The sequence below is a fragment of the Salminus brasiliensis genome, chromosome 11 (genome assembly GCF_030463535.1).
Source record: "Salminus brasiliensis chromosome 11, fSalBra1.hap2, whole genome shotgun sequence".
In the NCBI taxonomy this organism is placed as follows: domain Eukaryota; kingdom Metazoa; phylum Chordata; class Actinopteri; order Characiformes; family Bryconidae; genus Salminus; species Salminus brasiliensis.
Window position 1 is genome coordinate 8,543,179 of NC_132888.1, and position 18,660 is coordinate 8,561,838.

At 40.1% G+C, this 18,660-nt stretch overlaps 2 protein-coding genes across 4 annotated transcripts in view; one reads left to right on the plus strand and one right to left on the minus strand.

Annotated features, from left to right (window-relative positions):
- The window catches only part of nlk2 (nemo-like kinase, type 2), a 102,218-nt gene extending 95,903 nt beyond the window's left edge, over window positions 1-6,315 (plus strand). For all 3 annotated transcript variants that reach the window (XM_072691579.1, XM_072691581.1, XM_072691580.1), the window contains 4 exons: window positions 2,298-2,384; window positions 3,506-3,704; window positions 4,984-5,077; window positions 6,003-6,315. In XM_072691579.1, coding sequence (XP_072547680.1) covers window positions 2,298-2,384; window positions 3,506-3,704; window positions 4,984-5,077; window positions 6,003-6,057 — 435 coding nt within the window. In that variant the 3' untranslated portion in view covers window positions 6,058-6,315. The remainder of the gene's footprint in view (window positions 1-2,297; window positions 2,385-3,505; window positions 3,705-4,983; window positions 5,078-6,002) is intronic.
- A 6,711-nt stretch (window positions 6,316-13,026) lies between these two features.
- Window positions 13,027-15,268, minus strand: lyrm9 (LYR motif containing 9). The gene is made up of 3 exons (XM_072691075.1): window positions 14,799-15,268; window positions 13,590-13,682; window positions 13,027-13,505 (listed from the first exon to the last, which is right to left on the minus strand). Exons 1-3 carry the CDS (start codon window positions 14,922-14,924, stop codon window positions 13,488-13,490), a joined length of 237 nt encoding a protein of 78 aa, XP_072547176.1. The 5' UTR covers window positions 14,925-15,268; the 3' UTR covers window positions 13,027-13,487.
- Between the last annotated feature and the right edge of the window lie 3,392 nt (window positions 15,269-18,660).

The window sequence follows — 18,660 nt, forward strand, 5'->3', positions numbered from 1 at the left end:
GTTTTAATATCTGGAGAAGAGGGAAGGACAACAAAAAAACACAAGCTGAGCTTGGGTGTAAAAACAGGACAGGGCAGAAAGGGGAAACCAGGGAAATCAAAACAAAACCAACAGGGAATCAAGAGGAGCAAGATGCAAAGAAACGAGGCGAGGCGAGGAGCAAGCAAACCTGACGGTTTCCCTTAGAGCAGACCATGGACCACACTGAACAACATGGTTCACAGGGCTAATTCACAGCACCTACCAGTCTGTGGACTGGGCCTAAGAAGCCACAGTCCCAGGTGAATCATGAAAACGAGGGGGAAGTCCTAATTTGGACCTTAGGGCGGAGTCCTGAGATTGCCCCTGGGGAGAGCATGGTAACGAGGGCCTGACGGGGATCTACAGTTTTGGATTTGGGGGAAATGTGTTGACGGTGTTTTACAGTTTGTAGCGTTAATAATTTACCACATTAACACGTTATTAAAACGGTCATTCTGACAGGACTACTTCATATTTCTAAAGATCTCCGTCCTCTCCTCTCTCTTGACACCCTTCACCTTCAGCCTTCTAGCACTCTCACTAGTGAGCAGTCTCTCGAGTGTGAATCACCAGCCAGCCCTCGCACCAAAAAAACCTAATCAGGGAAAACAAACGATTACCATTGGGCTTTTTCAATCAACGGTTCTGGTGAGCTGGTGGGGGGTTTTGGGGGGGAAATGGAGCGGTGGGCGGTGGAGATAATTAGACAGGGTTAAAAATAACCCAGCTCATTGTTTCTGCTGTCCCACATCCTCTGCTGCTGCACTCACAGCTTTAGGCACACACACATCAGCTGGGAACAAAAACACACACTGGAGTGTACGGCTGGTCAGGTGGCAAGGCCCCATTCATGGTCATCTGCTGGCAGAAAAACGTTCACTAATAAATGGCCACTGTTTGATGCATTGGTAGATTTAGTAGACCGTCTGAGGAAGCTTCGTTTTGGTGCTTATGGGGGATTATGGGCCTAACTGGTAGCAATTATGTGGACCTTAATCTGCAAATCAGTGTGTGCTAATTATTAATTACTCATTTTTTTGGCAGTGTTTGTGTACATATTTGCCTTTCTACAACATCATTCTCACGACCACCTGCTGTGATGGCCCTGTAAGGCCAACTGTTACTGTTCATAAGCGCTGGTTAACCCTTAGAGGCTGGAGCTCATTACTGCTGTGAGTCATTCTCAGGAATGGATGCGTTTGTGAAGTGAAGTGAGAAACAGTCGCCTCCGTAACAACCAATCAGAAATGTCATGTCGTTGAATGTGACAGGATTGAAGGTTTTGTGCGAAAAATCTTTGCACAAATTGGTGCTTTCACATGATATTTCTATGCTTGGAACAATGCCAAATATTTTTTCATGTAAAAAAAATAAATGAGGAATTTAAGAAGGAACGGGGTTGAAACATTGAGCTTGACAATATATATATGTATGTATATATATATATATATATATATATATTATATATATATATATATATATATATATATATATAATATGTAGAAAAGAGGTCAAGGAGGTTTTAATGATGTCACTTCCTCTAAATTATGTTAAAAGGATTGATCTATTATTTTTTACAGGAGGGGAAATGGCAGTGTCATGGCTGGGACACTGAAATCCTGAAAAATGAATAAATATATATAAATGATTTTAAAACGAAAGCAATATTTTGTAAAAAACATTAATTGTAATGTTAATAAACTAAACAGAACAATATTACATAGAATATTATATTCAAACAGTATATTACTGCTGTCCAATGAAAAACATGTCTATTTTTGTATATGTTTTATTTTTAGTAGCTGTCTCTGTACACTGTGTAAATAATTTGGGATGAACAGACCAATAGAAATCCTCTAAATTACTTATTTTACACTGACCTCCATTCAGAGTTATATATATATATATGAAAATATAAATACAGTACAGTATATTACTATTACTTTGTTTATTTATTCATTTAATTGGTTTATTTATTCAGTAGTGTGAGTGAGTTAAGTGACTTTTCTAACCATATTAACTTTGTGTTAGAGACTTAAAGGGCACTGAATACTGAGAATCGCTTCTGCTATACTATTCAGATTGGAAAGCAATATTAACATTTTTAATTCCATATAATCATGTACTGAATAAGTGCCGACTCCAGGCTGCACTTTTATTGTTGCAGTTAGTTCAGTATAGTATAGTTTGTGCAGCCATAGAGCCAGGGACATGGACATTTCTCTGCACCTGCTTGCTGCTGTGGATGTTTTCTAATACTCTTCCTGTCTCTGCAGCCTTCACTTCCTGTCCTATACACCCTGTCCAATCAGGCCACCCATGAGGCAGTTCACCTGCTCTGCCGGATGCTGGTCTTTGACCCGGTAAGTGCTTTAGTGCTGTATGTCATTTATCAGCATTCTATGCTATTACATACTACAATGTGACTATTGAGTGAGAGTATAATAACTCTCCACCAGGTTTCAGATGTGCACTAAATTAAAAGCAATTTGTTATTTGTTGCAAAGTGTTGATTCACAAACCTCATACAGTAAAACCTTGTAACTCCCGTTTTTACACCACTGTTTGCACAGCTGCACTTTGCATAGTTTGGACATTTACAGGTGCTATAGAATGAACGTCTTCAGTATTTTAATTTGTTCTCTGATTGAAGATATACGACTTTGCACTTTTATACGTCTATTTACCACCCTGTTATTTTCACCCTAGAATGAAACACACTGTTTTTCCTTGGTGGGCTCATGACTAAACTGATGAGCTTGATTCTGGTTGGCTGGTTTACAGTGAGGCACTGTGATGATTCACCCATTGCATATCATAGCATAGCATAGCATCATAACAAGAACATGGAAACTATTTTTTTTTATTTCATTAAAAATGTAATTAACAGCTAAACTTTTTTTTTAGCCTAGTATGGGTCTCCGCTTGTTTAACGACTAATCCGTCTTTTGACTCCCCATTATCTGTAAATAAAATGAGCCAAGACTGTTACATAACTCTCATTATTCAGCTTTACTAAAAATAAAATCTTAAGTTTGGTGCTCTGAGTGGCTCAGCCGTGTCTTGTGCTACCACTATGGCCTGGGGGTTCCTGGTCCATGGAGTCCTGGTTCATGCCGCTTTGCCATCAGCAGCCAGAGTCTGAGAGAGCACAACTGGCTGCTCTCTCTCTGGGAGGGTAGATGACGCTGTCTGCTCCCAGCACTCTTAAGCGATGTTGGCCGGCACAGGCGTCTGTTAGCTGGTGTGGTGAAGCATTACGTGTATCGGGGTATTACGGGGTATTACGTGTATGGTATGTCCTTTCCCTCCTGGTGTTGGGAGCATTGCTAGTGCTAGGGGGAATTATGAACAGATGGCTTAATTGGCTGCACTTTTTTTTCGTTCTCTTATAGATTTCTGTTATAAATTTTCTTCGATTTTAGAACATGTGTAATAATTGAATGTATTGAATGTTATTAACAATCAATGTCCCCATTTACAGTCAAAGAGGATCTCAGCGAAGGATGCTCTTGCGCACCCGTACCTGGACGAGGGGCGTCTGCGCTACCACACCTGCATGTGCAAGTGCTGCTACACCACTTCCTCCGGCCGGGTATACACCAGCGACTTTGAGCCCGTCACCAACCCCAAGTTTGACGACGGCTTCGAGAAGAATCTAACATCTGTCCGGCAGGTCAAAGGTACATGTGCTAACTGACCATCAGGGGTAACTGTTCTGCTGTTCTTTCTGTTCCTCCTTTTCCTTTATACTTACGGCCTTACTTTCTTTCTAATTGGATTAGAACAGATCTGAGCATGTGTCCAGCATGCATTAAGCAAGCCTCCTGCAGCTCTGCCACTGCACACTCCCCCCTCCCTTTCTTTTCCTTCTTGTTTTCACCCTCCTCTCTTTGAGGCTCCTCTGTAAGTGCAGCCGATCCACTCGCAGAAGCTATTAGAGATAGCCTGTCAGCTAAAGGCAGGCTTACCACGCGGCCCGCTCAAAATAGCCCTGCCCTTCCTCCTCCCTCCTCATCCTCCCGCCCCGTGTGCACCTTGTTTCCACTGGAGGATTAGCTAGGGTGGATGTAAACCTCCTGGAGATTGAAAGCACATTAGGACATGTTTGGAACAGTCGGGGAGCTCCTCAGGCTCACCACCAAGAGGAAGTTTGTCAGTTCTTTTTGCTTCGAGAAAGGCTCCCAAGGCTCCTAAATTGATATTTCGCTCTGCTTCTGTGCCTGCTTGGCTTTAAATGTGAAAAAGCAGCAGAACATTTTGAAAGGTACACAGGACAGAAAAAACACACCTAGTGCTCTCAAGTCTAAAAGCTTTTCGGTCTGTTGCTGATGGGCTTGCTCTCATTATTCAGCTTAGTGTTTAAGATGCACTGTATAGACAAAAGTACTGGGACACCTGCTCATTCTTCTGAAAGCAAGGGTGTTAAAAAGAGCCTGTTCTGCTTTTGTTTAGGAAGGGAAGGACTTCTACTAGATTTTGGGGGAGCATTGCTGTGAGGATTTAGTTTAATTCAACAAGCGTTATTGACGTCAGGATGCTGGATGATCCCAACCCCACTTCACCCCCAGCTCACCCCAAAATTATTGGATGGAGCACTAACCATTATTCCAGAGAACACAGTCAGTTCCACTGCTCCACAGCTCAATACTGGGGGCTTTATACCCCTCTAGCCCACGCCTGGTATTAGGCAGCATGGTGCCAATAGGTTCATGTTTATCTGCTCCAGAGAGTCCTATTCTATTGGCAGTACTTCTCTACATGGACAGCAATGGGTGCAACTCAAAGTAGCTAAATGCATTCATTGGAAGGGGTGTCCACAAACATTTGGACATTTGTGTAGTGTATTTATGCTCGATAGATATTTTGATATTATGTGACAGAACTGCATGTAAGAGCTTCACCTTTGTGTGTGTGTGTGTGTGTATAGATTTATCACAAAATCTTCTTTCTTTCTTGCAGAGATCATTCATCAGTTCATCCTGGAGCAGCAGAAGGGGAATCGGGTACCTCTCTGTATCAACCCCCAGTCTGCCGCCTTCAAAAGCTTTATCAGGTAAGCTGGGTGGGCAAGCTTAGCTAGTGATGCCCACCAGGGGGCATCAATGCCACTCTATTACTGTAGTTAGATTGTGTTTGTCTATGATCATTAGAACCATGTTTATTAGTAATGAATGCAGAAACTCCAGCTCATCCAGCTCATTCCAAAGGGCTCCAGACGTCTTAGACAAAATTGGAATCTGGAAAAAAAGTGAGGGCTTTTGCAAAACCTGGAGTCCATTGTCACTGAAGCAGATCAGTAAACACCAGAAATACAAACAAATGAAATGTTAAAATTGTAGACTTTCTATTTGTCAAAAAAATTATGCTGATCATTTAATTTATAAATAAAACTTTTATTTTAAATTAGAAATGGGCTCAATGGGCTTATTTCAGATGGTCTAAAGGGTAAAGAAATTGATTTGTGCTGATTTTATAAGGATATATATATATATATATATGCAAATATGCAGAAAGCTTGTATCTCCAAACTTTACAGTAGGAGGAAACAGTAGAACTTTACCAACTTTACAGTAGAAGGAAAACCCCTTTTCAAAAGATTTTATTTCAGGTCATTTTGGAGCATTTCTATTGGTCCATTCATCGTGAAATTAGAACACAGTATAAAGAATAACTACCAGATTTACATCATGTCTATAAGTAAAAGGCAAGGGATTTTGGGAGATAGCAACAATATGCAAACTACTGTTTTAATCCACTTGCTACAGTGAAACTAAAAACCTGAGGTGAAGTCTGTAACCATAGGAACTGAATTTTCTGATGTTGTAAGCTTGGGCAAAAGTGCAGGAAAATATCAATGGGATCAATTCAGAAAAGAGGGGCGCCGAATTTTTTGTCCACTAGGTGGCACCAGACCTTCGCTCGTAAAAAGTGCCACATGTGCCGTGACTGAGCATGGCTCTGTATTTCTCCCTCCTCAGCTCCACAGTAGCGCAACCCTCTGAGATGCCTCCGTCTCCTCTGGTGTGGGAGTAACTGATGATGACGACGACGATGAAGAAGAAGCAGATGACGGCGATGATGATGATGAAGTGGGTGGTGGTTACCCTTTCGGCGGTCCCCTCCGCGCGCACACACCCCGCGCAGCCCCCGGACTACTGACGCCCAGGCATCCCCAAAAACCTGCGTAGCATTTCACTGGAGTCTAGCGCTAGCAGACGTTGCTGATGTGTGTACTGTAATACTAACTAAACATGAAGTTCTAGAGAACCAACCACTGCTGATCGGGTCGAGGAGGGACACAGGGAGGGAGGGGGTGGGGGTGGGGTTGTTGACGTACAGTAGAAGTATTCCCACTAGTATGTAGGTGTACCGAGGTGTGTGAGAGGAGTGCACATGCACACGTATATATACACACCTACACACTCACACACACATACACACACATATACACACACGTGAGTGCAGCCGGACAAAGCCGGCCTCCGTGGACTTGTGGATGTGTGTTGAGATGCCAGGGTGTCTGGCGTCCCTGAAGGAAGGCTCTTTCTGTTCAGCCACTCTGAGTTGTGAGTGTGTGTCGTGCTTTATTTATTCGCTGATCGAGGGAACGCCTGCAGGTCCTCCACATGGCATGGAGGCACCGAGGCACTCTCCACCTCTCTGCATCTCTGTCTCTTTCCCATACCTGCCCTTTCCCTCCAAAAAAAACTCTCTGCATTTGTCCAGCTCGGGTCAGCTTAATTAATTTATTTCATTTTCAGCCGTAGTGTCAAATAATTTTCTAGTTTTGTTTGTTTGATTTTAGGTTTTGCTGTTTTGTCTTATCTTATTTCATCCTGCTCTTCTTGTTTTATCACGTATTTCTCTGTTATCTCATATTCAGTTTCAGAGAATCAGTATTTCCAGACTTGTGTGACAGTGCAGAGATACTGATGGCAAGGCCACACATGTAAGACTGCTGACCATGGTGGGCATGCTGGGCTGGTGGTCCTGTCAGTATTTGGGCCAGTTTCTACTCAAGGGTAACGCAGAAACATGGCCAGGCTAACACTGCCAGGACCCAAAGCATGAGATGAACAGGACAAAATGCCAGGCCTGTGCACCTCACCTCCCCTCGTTTAGGTGTCAGGGGGATGGGAGTGGGGCGGCCTGCAGAATGAGGGAGCACAGCACAGTAGTTCTAGATCTATGGAGTTTTATGGAGATCTGTGGAGATCTATAGAGCTTCTACAGGCCCACACTGGAAGTCTTTACAGAAGTGCTAAGACATTTAAACAGCCTGAGAAGATCATCTCACATATGTTCAGCTGCCATCATAATAAGACGTGACTGAGCTGAGCTGCAAGGCCAGGCACTGGTTAACAGCGAACATCGAAGGAATATGGAAGTTTGATTATTTATGAACCCATACAGTATAGAAACGAGCCAAACCTAACCTGAAATGACTGAACTGAGGACAGCAGTGATTTCACTGAGCGAAGGAAAGGAGATTAGATACGTGGCAAATGCGTGATAAACAGCCATTCCGTACTAACGAAGATATATTCCCAAAACTTGTCCCTGAAAAAGGCAAGTGCACCATTGTGTGGAGTGAATGTGCATGTATGAACCCAAAGCATGTTTTGGACTGGCTGTGCCGATCGGCCGCAATGGCGATCGCAGATGTCCATCACACGGTCCTCGACCCTCTGGCCCACCCTGCGCATCTTCCTTACTTTTCCCGAAGAACACGCAGGGAGGGACGTAGTCCGTGAAGGGCTCGAGCAAAAGGCGTAGTTTCCCTTACATATATTTCACACTGTCCGTACTGCAATCTCTCAGAAAAGGAAAAAAAAATCTCTTAAAATGAAAAATATTTAATATATTTTTAGATGACTATTTTTATTTTCTTCCTTAATGTGCTATGGCATGCTTTCTCATGATCCACTGAATATGGGATGTAAATAAGTGAGTAGTTGATAGATTTCAATGGAAAACTACAGTGAAACTAAAAAGATGTGCCGTACATAAAATAATTAAATAAATAAATAAAACAAAAAAATACAAATAATAATAATAAATCACAAGACAACACTGCTGTACAGAGGTTGAGCTAGCCTGCACATTTTTTAGGGCTGTGAAATTTGATTTTATTTTTAATTTTATTTTAGATTTTAGGTTTTTTTCCTCTTTTTTTCGTATAAATGTAAATATTTTTCTTTTTTTCCAGTTTTTGTTTTTTCCCTGCACTAAAAAAAAGTGTAGATAAAGACGTAATCCAAACCAGTATGATTATGGAAACAAACAACACAACCAATTATGTTAATTGTGTCTTGTGTGTACTGCAGAAAATAAGAGCTGTGGATATGAGTAGTCTAATGAAGTAGAACCCTTTATTATTATTATTATTATTATTATTATTATTATTATTATTTCATTTACTTTAGAGAAACACTGAACTCGTTGTGTATATGTATATAATGAATTCACATTGTTGGTCTCTACCTCTGGAGCTCAATGACTTGGTTGTTTACCTCCACACCTTTTTAATTTAATGTGGAGATTTAAAACTTGAATGTCCCTTCCAACTTTTATATTCCTATAAAATCCTGTGCAAAAAAAATTACAAAAAAAATCATTAAAATTGCAATTGGTTGGAGGTGGGCCCATCATATCCTTGTACAAAATTCCATATTCCCATGTATTCCCAACTCAGTGTTTTCCGACTGTTAGATCACACCAATCATTTTTTTTGTCATGCGGGAAGATCCATACTGATGACATGGTTGGTATCATTCACTGAAAGTTGAAAGTTGCTGCATCCGAATCTGAAGTCCAAATACACGGCGATGCTAAAGCGTTTGAGCGAGCACAGCCTATTGACCATAACCACGCAGAATTAAGCAGAGTGTTCACGAAAAGAGACTAACCTGTAACTTCTGTCGGGCCGATTTGAAAAGGTACTACTCATGCTGTCAAAGGTTTTTATAAGACATTTGAAGTTTATACTCAGAGGTAATGGTATTTGCATACATTTTACGACACATATATGAAATATAATAAGGAGACAGATTCCGAAAGCCTGGAAAACAGAGGTGGGTGATCCAAAGGGACCGGGAGGGTTCTAGATGTATTATGTGTTTGAAAACAGCGGGCGGTCTCTTTTCAAAGTGTAGATTTGAAGTACAGTGGTGAAGCTCATTAAATAAATGTTGACATTTATGGAAATGAAAACGTTGGCTTGTGTTTTTTTCCCCGTGCTACCGTTCATATATTTCATAGCTTACTTTATTGGACAGTGGGAATCAGCCACAGTTATGCCATGATATAGTCTATCTAATGGAGGTATTAATTACGCTAAGTGTAGAGGGGGGCCTGGTTCTCTGCCTTTTAAGCAGAGCCAGCACTTCTGTACTGTAATGTACATTTCCATTCATTATGCTAAGTAGCACTGACACACCTCCAAAGTGGGAGCTAATTTATTAAGCTGACTACGGATACATATATAGATGAAAAAAAAATAGATAACAGCAGTGACTTTTTGTCATTGCGCTTTAACTCCACCTGTTACTGTCACTGTCCATTATATTGTCTCCTTTACTATATAGGAGCACTGTGTAGTTCTGTCTGCAGTCTAGACTGTAGTCTCTGCATACCTTTTTAGCCTTCTTCCACTCTGTTCCTCAATGCTTAGGACCCCACAGGACAAACCACCACAGAGCAGGTAGTATTTGGGTTGTGGGTCATTCTCAGCACTGCAGTGACACTGACTGACATGGTGGTGGAGTAAATCTGTCCACTCTATTAGACACTCTTACCTAGTTGGTCCAGCTTGTAGATGGAAAGTCAGAGACAGAAGCTCATCTGTAGTTTGTGTTGGTCATCCTCTAGTCCTTCGTCAGTGCCCACAGGCTGGATATTCCTGGTTGGTGCTCCAGCAGTGTAGCTGAGGTGTTTAAAAACTCCAGCAGCACTGCTGTGTCTGATCCACTCGTCCACCTGCGTAACACACACTCCTAACACACCACCGCCATGTCAGTCAGTATCACTGCAGTGCACTGAGGATGACCCACCATCCAAATCAGAAACACAGTGGGGCAGTGGTGGTTCAGCGGTTAGAGCGCCGGGCTATTGATAACAGGGTTGTGGGTTCGATTCCCGGGCTCTGCAAGCTGCCACTGTTGGGTCCTTGAGCAAGGCTGGAGTTGGCTGCCCATCGCTCTGGGTGTGTGTGTACTCACTGCCCCTAGTTCACTAGTGTGTGTGTTCACTACCACAGATGGGTTAAATGCGGAGGACACATTTTGCTGTACAGTGACAAATATGTGCACCTTTACTTTTTTTTTTTTACCTTTACATGGACTACAGTCTGGAATTATAGAGCTACACAGTGCTCCTGTATGATCAGTGGAACTGATATAAAGGACAATGAGAGTAGAAAAAAGGAGGTGGTGTTAATGTTACTAAAATAATACTTCAATACAGTAATGAGGTTTAATTACTTACTCAGTGGGAATTCTAAAGGGATAAGCGAAAATCACATACCCATTTTTCTTCCTGAACATGACATATGACTATATTATTAGCTAATATCTATTTTTTATATTTTATATATTATTTAGATATATTTTTATCCCCGATACACTGAGTCAAACCCCAAGTTTTTTTCACCCCGGACCTAATTGATGCTGTGTATTATGTCCACAGACATGAACTATCACTCTTAAAAAAAAAGGTGCATATTAATACCTGGTTGAATTACGTATTTCCCCCTTATGCTCTCTTTACATCTAACCCAGACCCCCCTGCAAGGCTTTTGCGCCTCCACTAAAGTATCAGCATCAGACACTTCAACACAAGGCAGTGGGCAATACTGGATTTGTCACAGGCTCGATAGGAAAGATGAACAGAAAACATGCTACTTTGTTTAGTATAAAGTAACTGCATTCGTGAAGGTTATGCCAGCTGTCTGCGAGCTGAAGCTGAAGCCCAGCTGGGTCTTGCAGAAAGATACTGATCAGTAATGCTGGTGCTGATAAAATCCAGAGCTGGAAATAGCCTTCTCCAACTACATTTAATTAAAATGGTGATGACATGGGCAGGTCTTGCATGAATATCTACAATAACATTAAGGAGGAGTGAGATACTGATAGAAACTGAAGTGTTTGGCTGGAGTTTTGACTAAAAAGAGGCCAATTAATAAAATCATTTTTTTGCAAAATTAAGCAGGGATTAATTCATGTGATGATCATGTTAATGTTAAATAAATAATTAATAATAATAATACATTTAACATGCTTGCAAGCCCACTCACCCCTCCCTCTCCGCACATGTTTATATTACACACATTACATTTACAGCATTTAGCTGACGCTCTTATCCAGAGCAACTTACAAGGTCACTCGTATTACAAACCACAGTCTCCTCCCACATGGCACAGTAGTTTATATTATATATTATATACACTATATACAGCTCTGGGAAAAAATGAATAGACCACCTATTAAAACACCTATTTTTTCTTATATTTGCATCTCGACGTGTCTAGCAGCTACTTTATTCCAGGCATTTCATCAAACAAAGCTAAGTTACCTGAATTTGCAGACAGCAAAATGAAAGACTAGTGGAGAGCCTGCCAAGACAGGAACGCTGTGATGGGCAGTCAAGGCTATTTCACCATAGTGATTTTTGAAAACTCAGATATTAGTCCTGTGTTGTTCACATTTCAATAATAACTTCTTTGCATTATAATTATTATAATCATTTCTTTGCATTTTTTGAGCGGTTACCATTTCTGCAAATAAATAAATGCTCTAAATCGCAAATATTTTGATTTAAAGTTCAGGGAAAATGTTGCCCTTGGTTTATGAAATACAATGCAAATGTTAATTTCTCTAAATATATTGCCTATAAATAGTAAAACCAGAGAAACTGATCATGTAGGGTGGACTCTTTTTCTGTAGCTTTATATTATAAATTATATATAAACTGCAACTAAGGTTTATTAGCTAGAATCCCACTTTTAATGACTGCAGTCTCTGGATTACTAAACCCCTTTGTGTATTTAGAATTTCCCCCAAATCCCACCAAAATTTTCTATGGGGTTCAATTCAGGCGACAGTGACAAGCACCCCAGAATCATCCAGGACTTCTTCTGAAACCAAGCCTTGGTGGAAACTGAGGTGTGTTTGGGATCATTGGATTTTGTTCTGTGCAGCGATGAAACAAAAAAGGGACCTTTCGGGTCTTTGCTTCAGCTGTATGAATGTAGGACGAAGAATACAGTGAAGCAAGGTTGTGGCTCAGTGACACTCTGGGGCTGATTTGCTTCCTCTGGCACAGGAAACCTGCAGTGTGCGGAGGGCAAGACGGATTCAATCAAGTATCAGAAAAGTCCTAGGAGAAAACATCACGCCTTCTGTGAAGAAGATGAAAGCTGAAGCTTGAGCATCTGTGGACCTTCCAACAGTACAATTATCCCACACATACCTCAAAGTCCTGGAAGATCCTGACACGTGGTCATCACAGTTGCTTGACTTGAACCTCATAGAAAATCTTTGGTGAGATTTCAGTATCAGATAACACTCACATAAACCTTTTTTAGTCTTGTTACATGAAGACGCTCTAAAGAGCTCATTGGATGAACTGTAATCACATGTTTACAGTCAAAACAGTTCAGACCAACAGTCTGGGACATGTGATCTGCCTATAGGCCTGCAAGGGTGAGCAGTGGAACAAAGGGCTGTGATAAAAGTCTTCTGTACGGCCAGGTGATACACACCACTTAAGTCCTCACAGCAATGCTCCAAAATACAGTACAAAGTCTCCCCTTACAGAAGAGACAGTTACTCCAACAAAAGCAGGATGAACTCTTTTTTTTTTTTTTTTAAATACCATTCATTTCAGAAGATACAATAAATTAGCAGGTGTCCCAATAATTTTGTCTATTAATGCATTTATCATTGCTGGTAAGAGAGCTAGATGATTTAACACACTGATTGCTGAATTGGACACTTTCGTCAGTCATCTGATTTTTTTTTAATAGATATTACTTAGAAAAATCTCAATCTTGACAAATCAAAGCTCACAAAGTTCTTGAAAGACACAAGAAAAAGAAGTGCATCAGGACAGTCCAAATAAATTGTGCGTGTTGAGGTGATTGCTATGGGATTGCTAGGTTCTCGTTATGCTGTCCCAGATGGTTACTAAGTCATCGCTATAGCATTCCAGGTGGTCACTAGGACATTGCCAAGTGGTTGCTATGATATGCCAAGCAAAGATTCAGGTGTCAAGTAGGCGACATGTACTTGTCGTGACTCTGGCTAGTGTTACAGGTTGCACTCGTCTTGACGTCATTACCGAGGAGGACTGGCCTGCATCCGCCACAAAGAGTCTTCTGTGAGCTTCAGAGCTGCTTTCCTTATCCAGCTTTGGCGCCGACCTCTCTTAGAGCTCATCTCCTCGGGTTCGTCCTGATCTGGAAATCACTTCTTTTGTGTGTACTGTAGGTAGGAAAGGACAAAGACTGGTCAGTCACTGTCACAGCTCGTATCTTTGCCTATGAGTCGAACATACCAACAGCCTACCTTATCTAATATCCAGTCAGCATCAGAAATAGCCCTTTGGATGATCATGCGTATTCTTTCCGGGTCGTCCTCATCAGCATGGCTATTAAAACTCTGCACAGAACACCACAGTTCAGTTAACTTTCACAAAGCTTGTGACCGGCTATATGCTGCAACTTCTAATCTCACTGCCAGCCGTCTGTGTCTGCAATATCATCGGCACGGGATGATATTCCACACTGGGGCAGTGGTGGCTCAGCGGTTAGAGCACCGGTAACAGGGTTGTGGGTTCGATTCCCGGGCTCGGCAAGCTGCCACTGTTGGGCCCTTGAGCAAGGCCCTTTACCCTCTCTGCTCCCCGGGCGCTGGAGTTGGCTGCCCACCGCTCTGGGTGTGTGTGTGTGTGTGCTCACTGCCCCTAACACATGTGTGTGTGTGAGTCTGTGTCACTACCAGATGGGTTAAATGCGGAGGACACTTTTCGCTTTACAGTGACAAATACGTGCACCTTACCTTTACAAACTTTTTTTTATTTTTTAATTTCCTTGATTATAGAAGATCCAATGAATGAGCAAGTGTCCCAATACTTTTGTCCACTAAGGCATTTAACGGTTTTGCTGGTAAGAGAGCAATTAGCCAGACAGTAGCATCAGCACACAGACTGGCACAAGGCTGAGGTCTGTCTATATGTGTGTGTGTGTGTGTGTGTGTGTGTGTATATATATATATATATATATATGAAATGACCAGTACAAGAGCTTCATTTATGACCAGCCTTGATTAGAGACAATCAGACCAGTCTACACCTAACCTTGGGACTTGGGACCAGACTTCATTCAGGGTGGTGAAACGGGGCAGAAGTGTCCAGAAGTGTTTACCCTCTTGAACCCTAATCTTATTAAATTATCATTTTAAGACCTAGTATCCAGTACCTATTATAAAATATTACCATAACTAAAATTTAAGTTTGTAAATATGCAACAGTCATCTGAGGCATAGGCCCACATCCTGGCCCTTCACACAGGGGCCGAACTGGGGGGGAGGCCCGTGTGCAGGGTGCTGTGAACCCATGTGGGGCTTCCAGATTTCCCCCTATTTAATAATTACATAATGAGCTCAGACGACACGAAGTTACTGGACAGTAAATAGAGATAAATGCAGAAATGTAAAAAAACCTACTCTGCTACACACTACCACAACACCTCTGACCCTGAAGGAGCCCACCCTTACCTGTCTGACTGCGTGTCTGTAGTGGTCCTGGACGGCTGCGGAGGGCAGGAGTCTGCAGCAGCGCAGCAGGTAGCGGTACAGATGCCGCGGGGTCCGGACCAGCTCAGCTCCCGGCAGCGGGGGCATCCTCCACCTGCTGCACACGCTGACCACCACACACCTGACTGACCTTCACTGAAGCCCCTCACTGTCAGCCTAAGCCCACTGCAGCAGCAGCAGCAGCAGCGCCGCTCCGCTCACACTGCCGGGGTCAGCAGTCCGTCAGGCAGTCAGCGAACAGCGTAGTCCGGTGTGTGTGTGTGTGTGTGTGTGTGTGTGTGTGTGTGTGTGTGTGTGTGTGTGTGTGTGTGTGTGTGTGTGTGTGTGTGTGTGTGTGTGTGTGTGTGTGTGTGGCGTGACCTGCAGGCTGTGTTTACAGGAGTACGGTTAAAAAACGTGTAGTCGCGATTGTAGCTCACTTCCGGTGTTCAACTAGAGCTTTCAGATTTCAAAATAAGAGCATAATGTATAATATTAAACATGTTTAAAATAACAGTACCGATGCACTGTAGAGTTTAAAGCGATTTATTATTATTATTATTATTATTATTATTATTATTATTATTATTGTTGTTGTCATTGTCGTTATTATTTTTATTATTATTTTTTTTATATTATTATTATTGTTATTATTATTATTATTGTCATTGTCGTTATTATTATTATTATAGTTATTATTACTATTATTGTTGTTGTCGTTGTCATTATTATTATTATTATTATTATTATTATTATTATTGTCGTTGTCATTATTATTATTATTATAGTTATTATTACTATTATTGTTGTTGTAGTTGTCATTATTATTATTATTATTATTATTATTATTATTATTATTATTGTTGTTGTTGTTCTTTCTGTTGTTGTTGTTGTTGTAATTCCAACTACAAAAAGTCACTTTTTTCACATTTAGTTTTGTTAAGGTATTGTGCTGAAAATCAAGTTTCCCTTCTATAAATCTTAAATTAATATTGCACTGACATAAGTATTTAGACACTTCAATCAGTACTTAGTTGAAGCATTTTGGCAGCTTACAGCCTCCAGTCTTCAGTAAAAAAAAGGTTTCACTGTATTTATAGAAACAGGCCTGTGATTTTTATATTAAAAATGCTTGTATAAAAAATGTGTTTGTCAGTTCTTAGAGACACTGTTGGTTCCTGTGTTCACTGTTATGTTATTGTACTGTTGTACTTTTGGTGCATGCTGCTGAACTGTTGTTTTGATTGATTGGTTTTATTAGTATGTCATCATTAGTGTGTAGCACGATGTTCCACCTGCCGGGTGTGGTCCCCAAGAAGAACATCACCCTGTACAAGGCTAAACGGATCGTCTCCTACTTATGATTTAACCCCCATTACAAACTGGGTACTAATTTACACATTTTTAAGCTGTTTGCAATCAACCAATCAAACAAGACCAATTTATAATAATAATAATAATAATAATAATAATAATAAAAAATAAAAATAAATAATGATATTATTATTATTATTATTATTATTATTATTATTATTATTATTATGTTGTTGTTGTTGTTGTTGTTGTAATTCCAACTACAAAAATTTGTAACATTTTGTTTTGTTGAAGCATCATGCTAAAAATTGAGCCCCCCATAGACCTCCGCTCAAGACCTCTTAATAAGAGGGAAAGTGAAAAGTGAAATTTTTGCAAATTTTTTAAAATGGAAAAATAATATTGCACTGACGTAATTATTCAGATGCTTCTCTCAGTTCTATAATTTCCCGTTGTACTTTTGGTGCATGCTGCTGAACTGCTGTTTTGTATTTAGTATGTCATCATTAGTGTGTAGCACGGTGTTCCACCTGGAGGGTGTGGTCCCCATGCAGAACATCACCCTGTACAAGGCAAAATGGATCTTCTCCCAAAAAGTACTGACTGATATGAAGTTAGGTTCTCTAGTGGACACAAAAGGTCTGATTAACATGATTTGGGGATTTTTGTCATACATGATTTTTGTTATTTTTTTATCAATTATAACTCACTGTAGATAGACTTCTATACATTTGTAATTAAAATGACTCAATCTCCATTACAAATTAGGCTTATTAGCAATATTCTTCAAACTTGAAGCTGTTTTCAATAACCCAATCAAACAAGACCAATTCAAAGTAAATTATTATTATTATTATTATTATTATTAGTAGTAGTAGTAGTAATAATAATAATAATAATGATACAGAAATTCACATTTTTTATGAAGCATTGTGCTAAAAAAATAAGTTTCCCCCCTATCAATCTGCACTCTACAGATTTGAATACTTTTTTTTGCAGATTTATTAAAATGGAAAAATTATATATCGCATTGACGTAATAATTCAGATGCTTCACTCAGTTATATAATCTACTGCTGTACTTTTGGTGCATGCTGCTGAACTGTTGTTTTGACTCATTGATTTTATTAGTATGTCATCATTAGTGTGTAGCACGGTGTTCCACCTGCCGGGTGTGGTCCCCATGAAGAACCTCACAAAATGTACTGACTGAAGTTAGGTTCTCTAGAAGAGACAAAAGGTCTGATTATCACACAGTCATACATATTGATGATTTTTGTTTGTATTTTAATAATTAATTTATCAATAATAACTTACTGTAGATAGACTTCTATGTGGTTGCAATCACTATTATTATTATTGCTATTTATACTGTTTGCAAAAAATAATCAAACAATTCCAATTTACTGTAATACCAAGTGATGTATTATTATTATTATTATTATTATTATTATTATTATTATTATTATAGTAGTAGTAGTAGTAGTAGTAGTAGTAGTAGTATTGTTGTTGTTGTATTTTTTATATTTAGTTTTGTTGGGACATTGTGCTAAAAATCAAGTCCCCTATAAATCTGCACTCAATACCCCTTAATAAGAGTGAAAATGAAAAGTTATGAAATTAAAAGTAAGAAATGTTTGCAAATTTATTCAAAGGAAAAAAAAATTATATTGCATTGACATAAGTATTCTTTAACAGCGCTTACAGCCTCCAGTCTTCAGTAAAAGAAGATTTCAGGCCTCTGATTTTTATATTAAAATTGCTTGTATAAAAAAATGTGTTTGTCAGTTCTTGGCAACAGTCTAACAGACACTGTTGGTTCCTGTGTTCCATGTTATGTTATTCTTCTGCTGTACTTTTGGTGCATGCTGCTGAACTGTTGTTTTGACTCATTGATTTTATTAGTATTTCATCATTAGTGTGTAGCACGGTGTTCCACCTGGAGGGCATGATCCCCATGCAGAACCTCTCCCTCAACGGATGTTCTCCAAAAGGGCACTGACTGCTCTAGAAGAGACTAAAGGTCTGGTTAAAATGATTTGGGGATTTTTGTCATATATATCGAAGATCTTTGTTATTTTATTATTAATAATAATTTACTGTAGACAGACTTCTATACGGTTGCAATCAAAATGATTCAACCCCCATTACAAATAAAGCTTATTAGCAAACATTTTCAAACATGGCTGTTTGCAATAAACCAATCAAACAAGACCAATTTAAACAGCTAAACATAACTAACAGAACAAGCATTTTTCCACTTGTTCCAAAAAATTCCACTTTTAATGATGACTGCAGTCTCAGAATTACTCAACCCCTTCATGACAAACCTCTGTAGAACTTAGTAGAGACCCCTTCTGCTGCAAACGTGATGCAAAGCCACCAAAGACACCAGCTTCTGGCAGCCTTCATGAGGAATCTTCCCCATTACTCATGGGCAGTGTCCTCCAGTTCACTAATATCCTTGTGTCTGTGATTTCTATGGGGTTTCTAAGGGATTTAAGTCAGGCAACTGTGATGGCCACAATCTT

Coding starts and splice junctions, on each gene's coding strand:
- lyrm9 (XM_072691075.1), bottom strand. CDS start 14,924: ATGCCCCCGCTGCCGGGAGCTGAGCTGGTCCGGACCCCGCGGCATCTG. Junction 13,683..14,798: donor ACAGACACGCAGTCAGACAG/GTAAGGGTGGGC, acceptor TGTTCTGTGCAG/AGTTTTAATAGCCATGCTGA.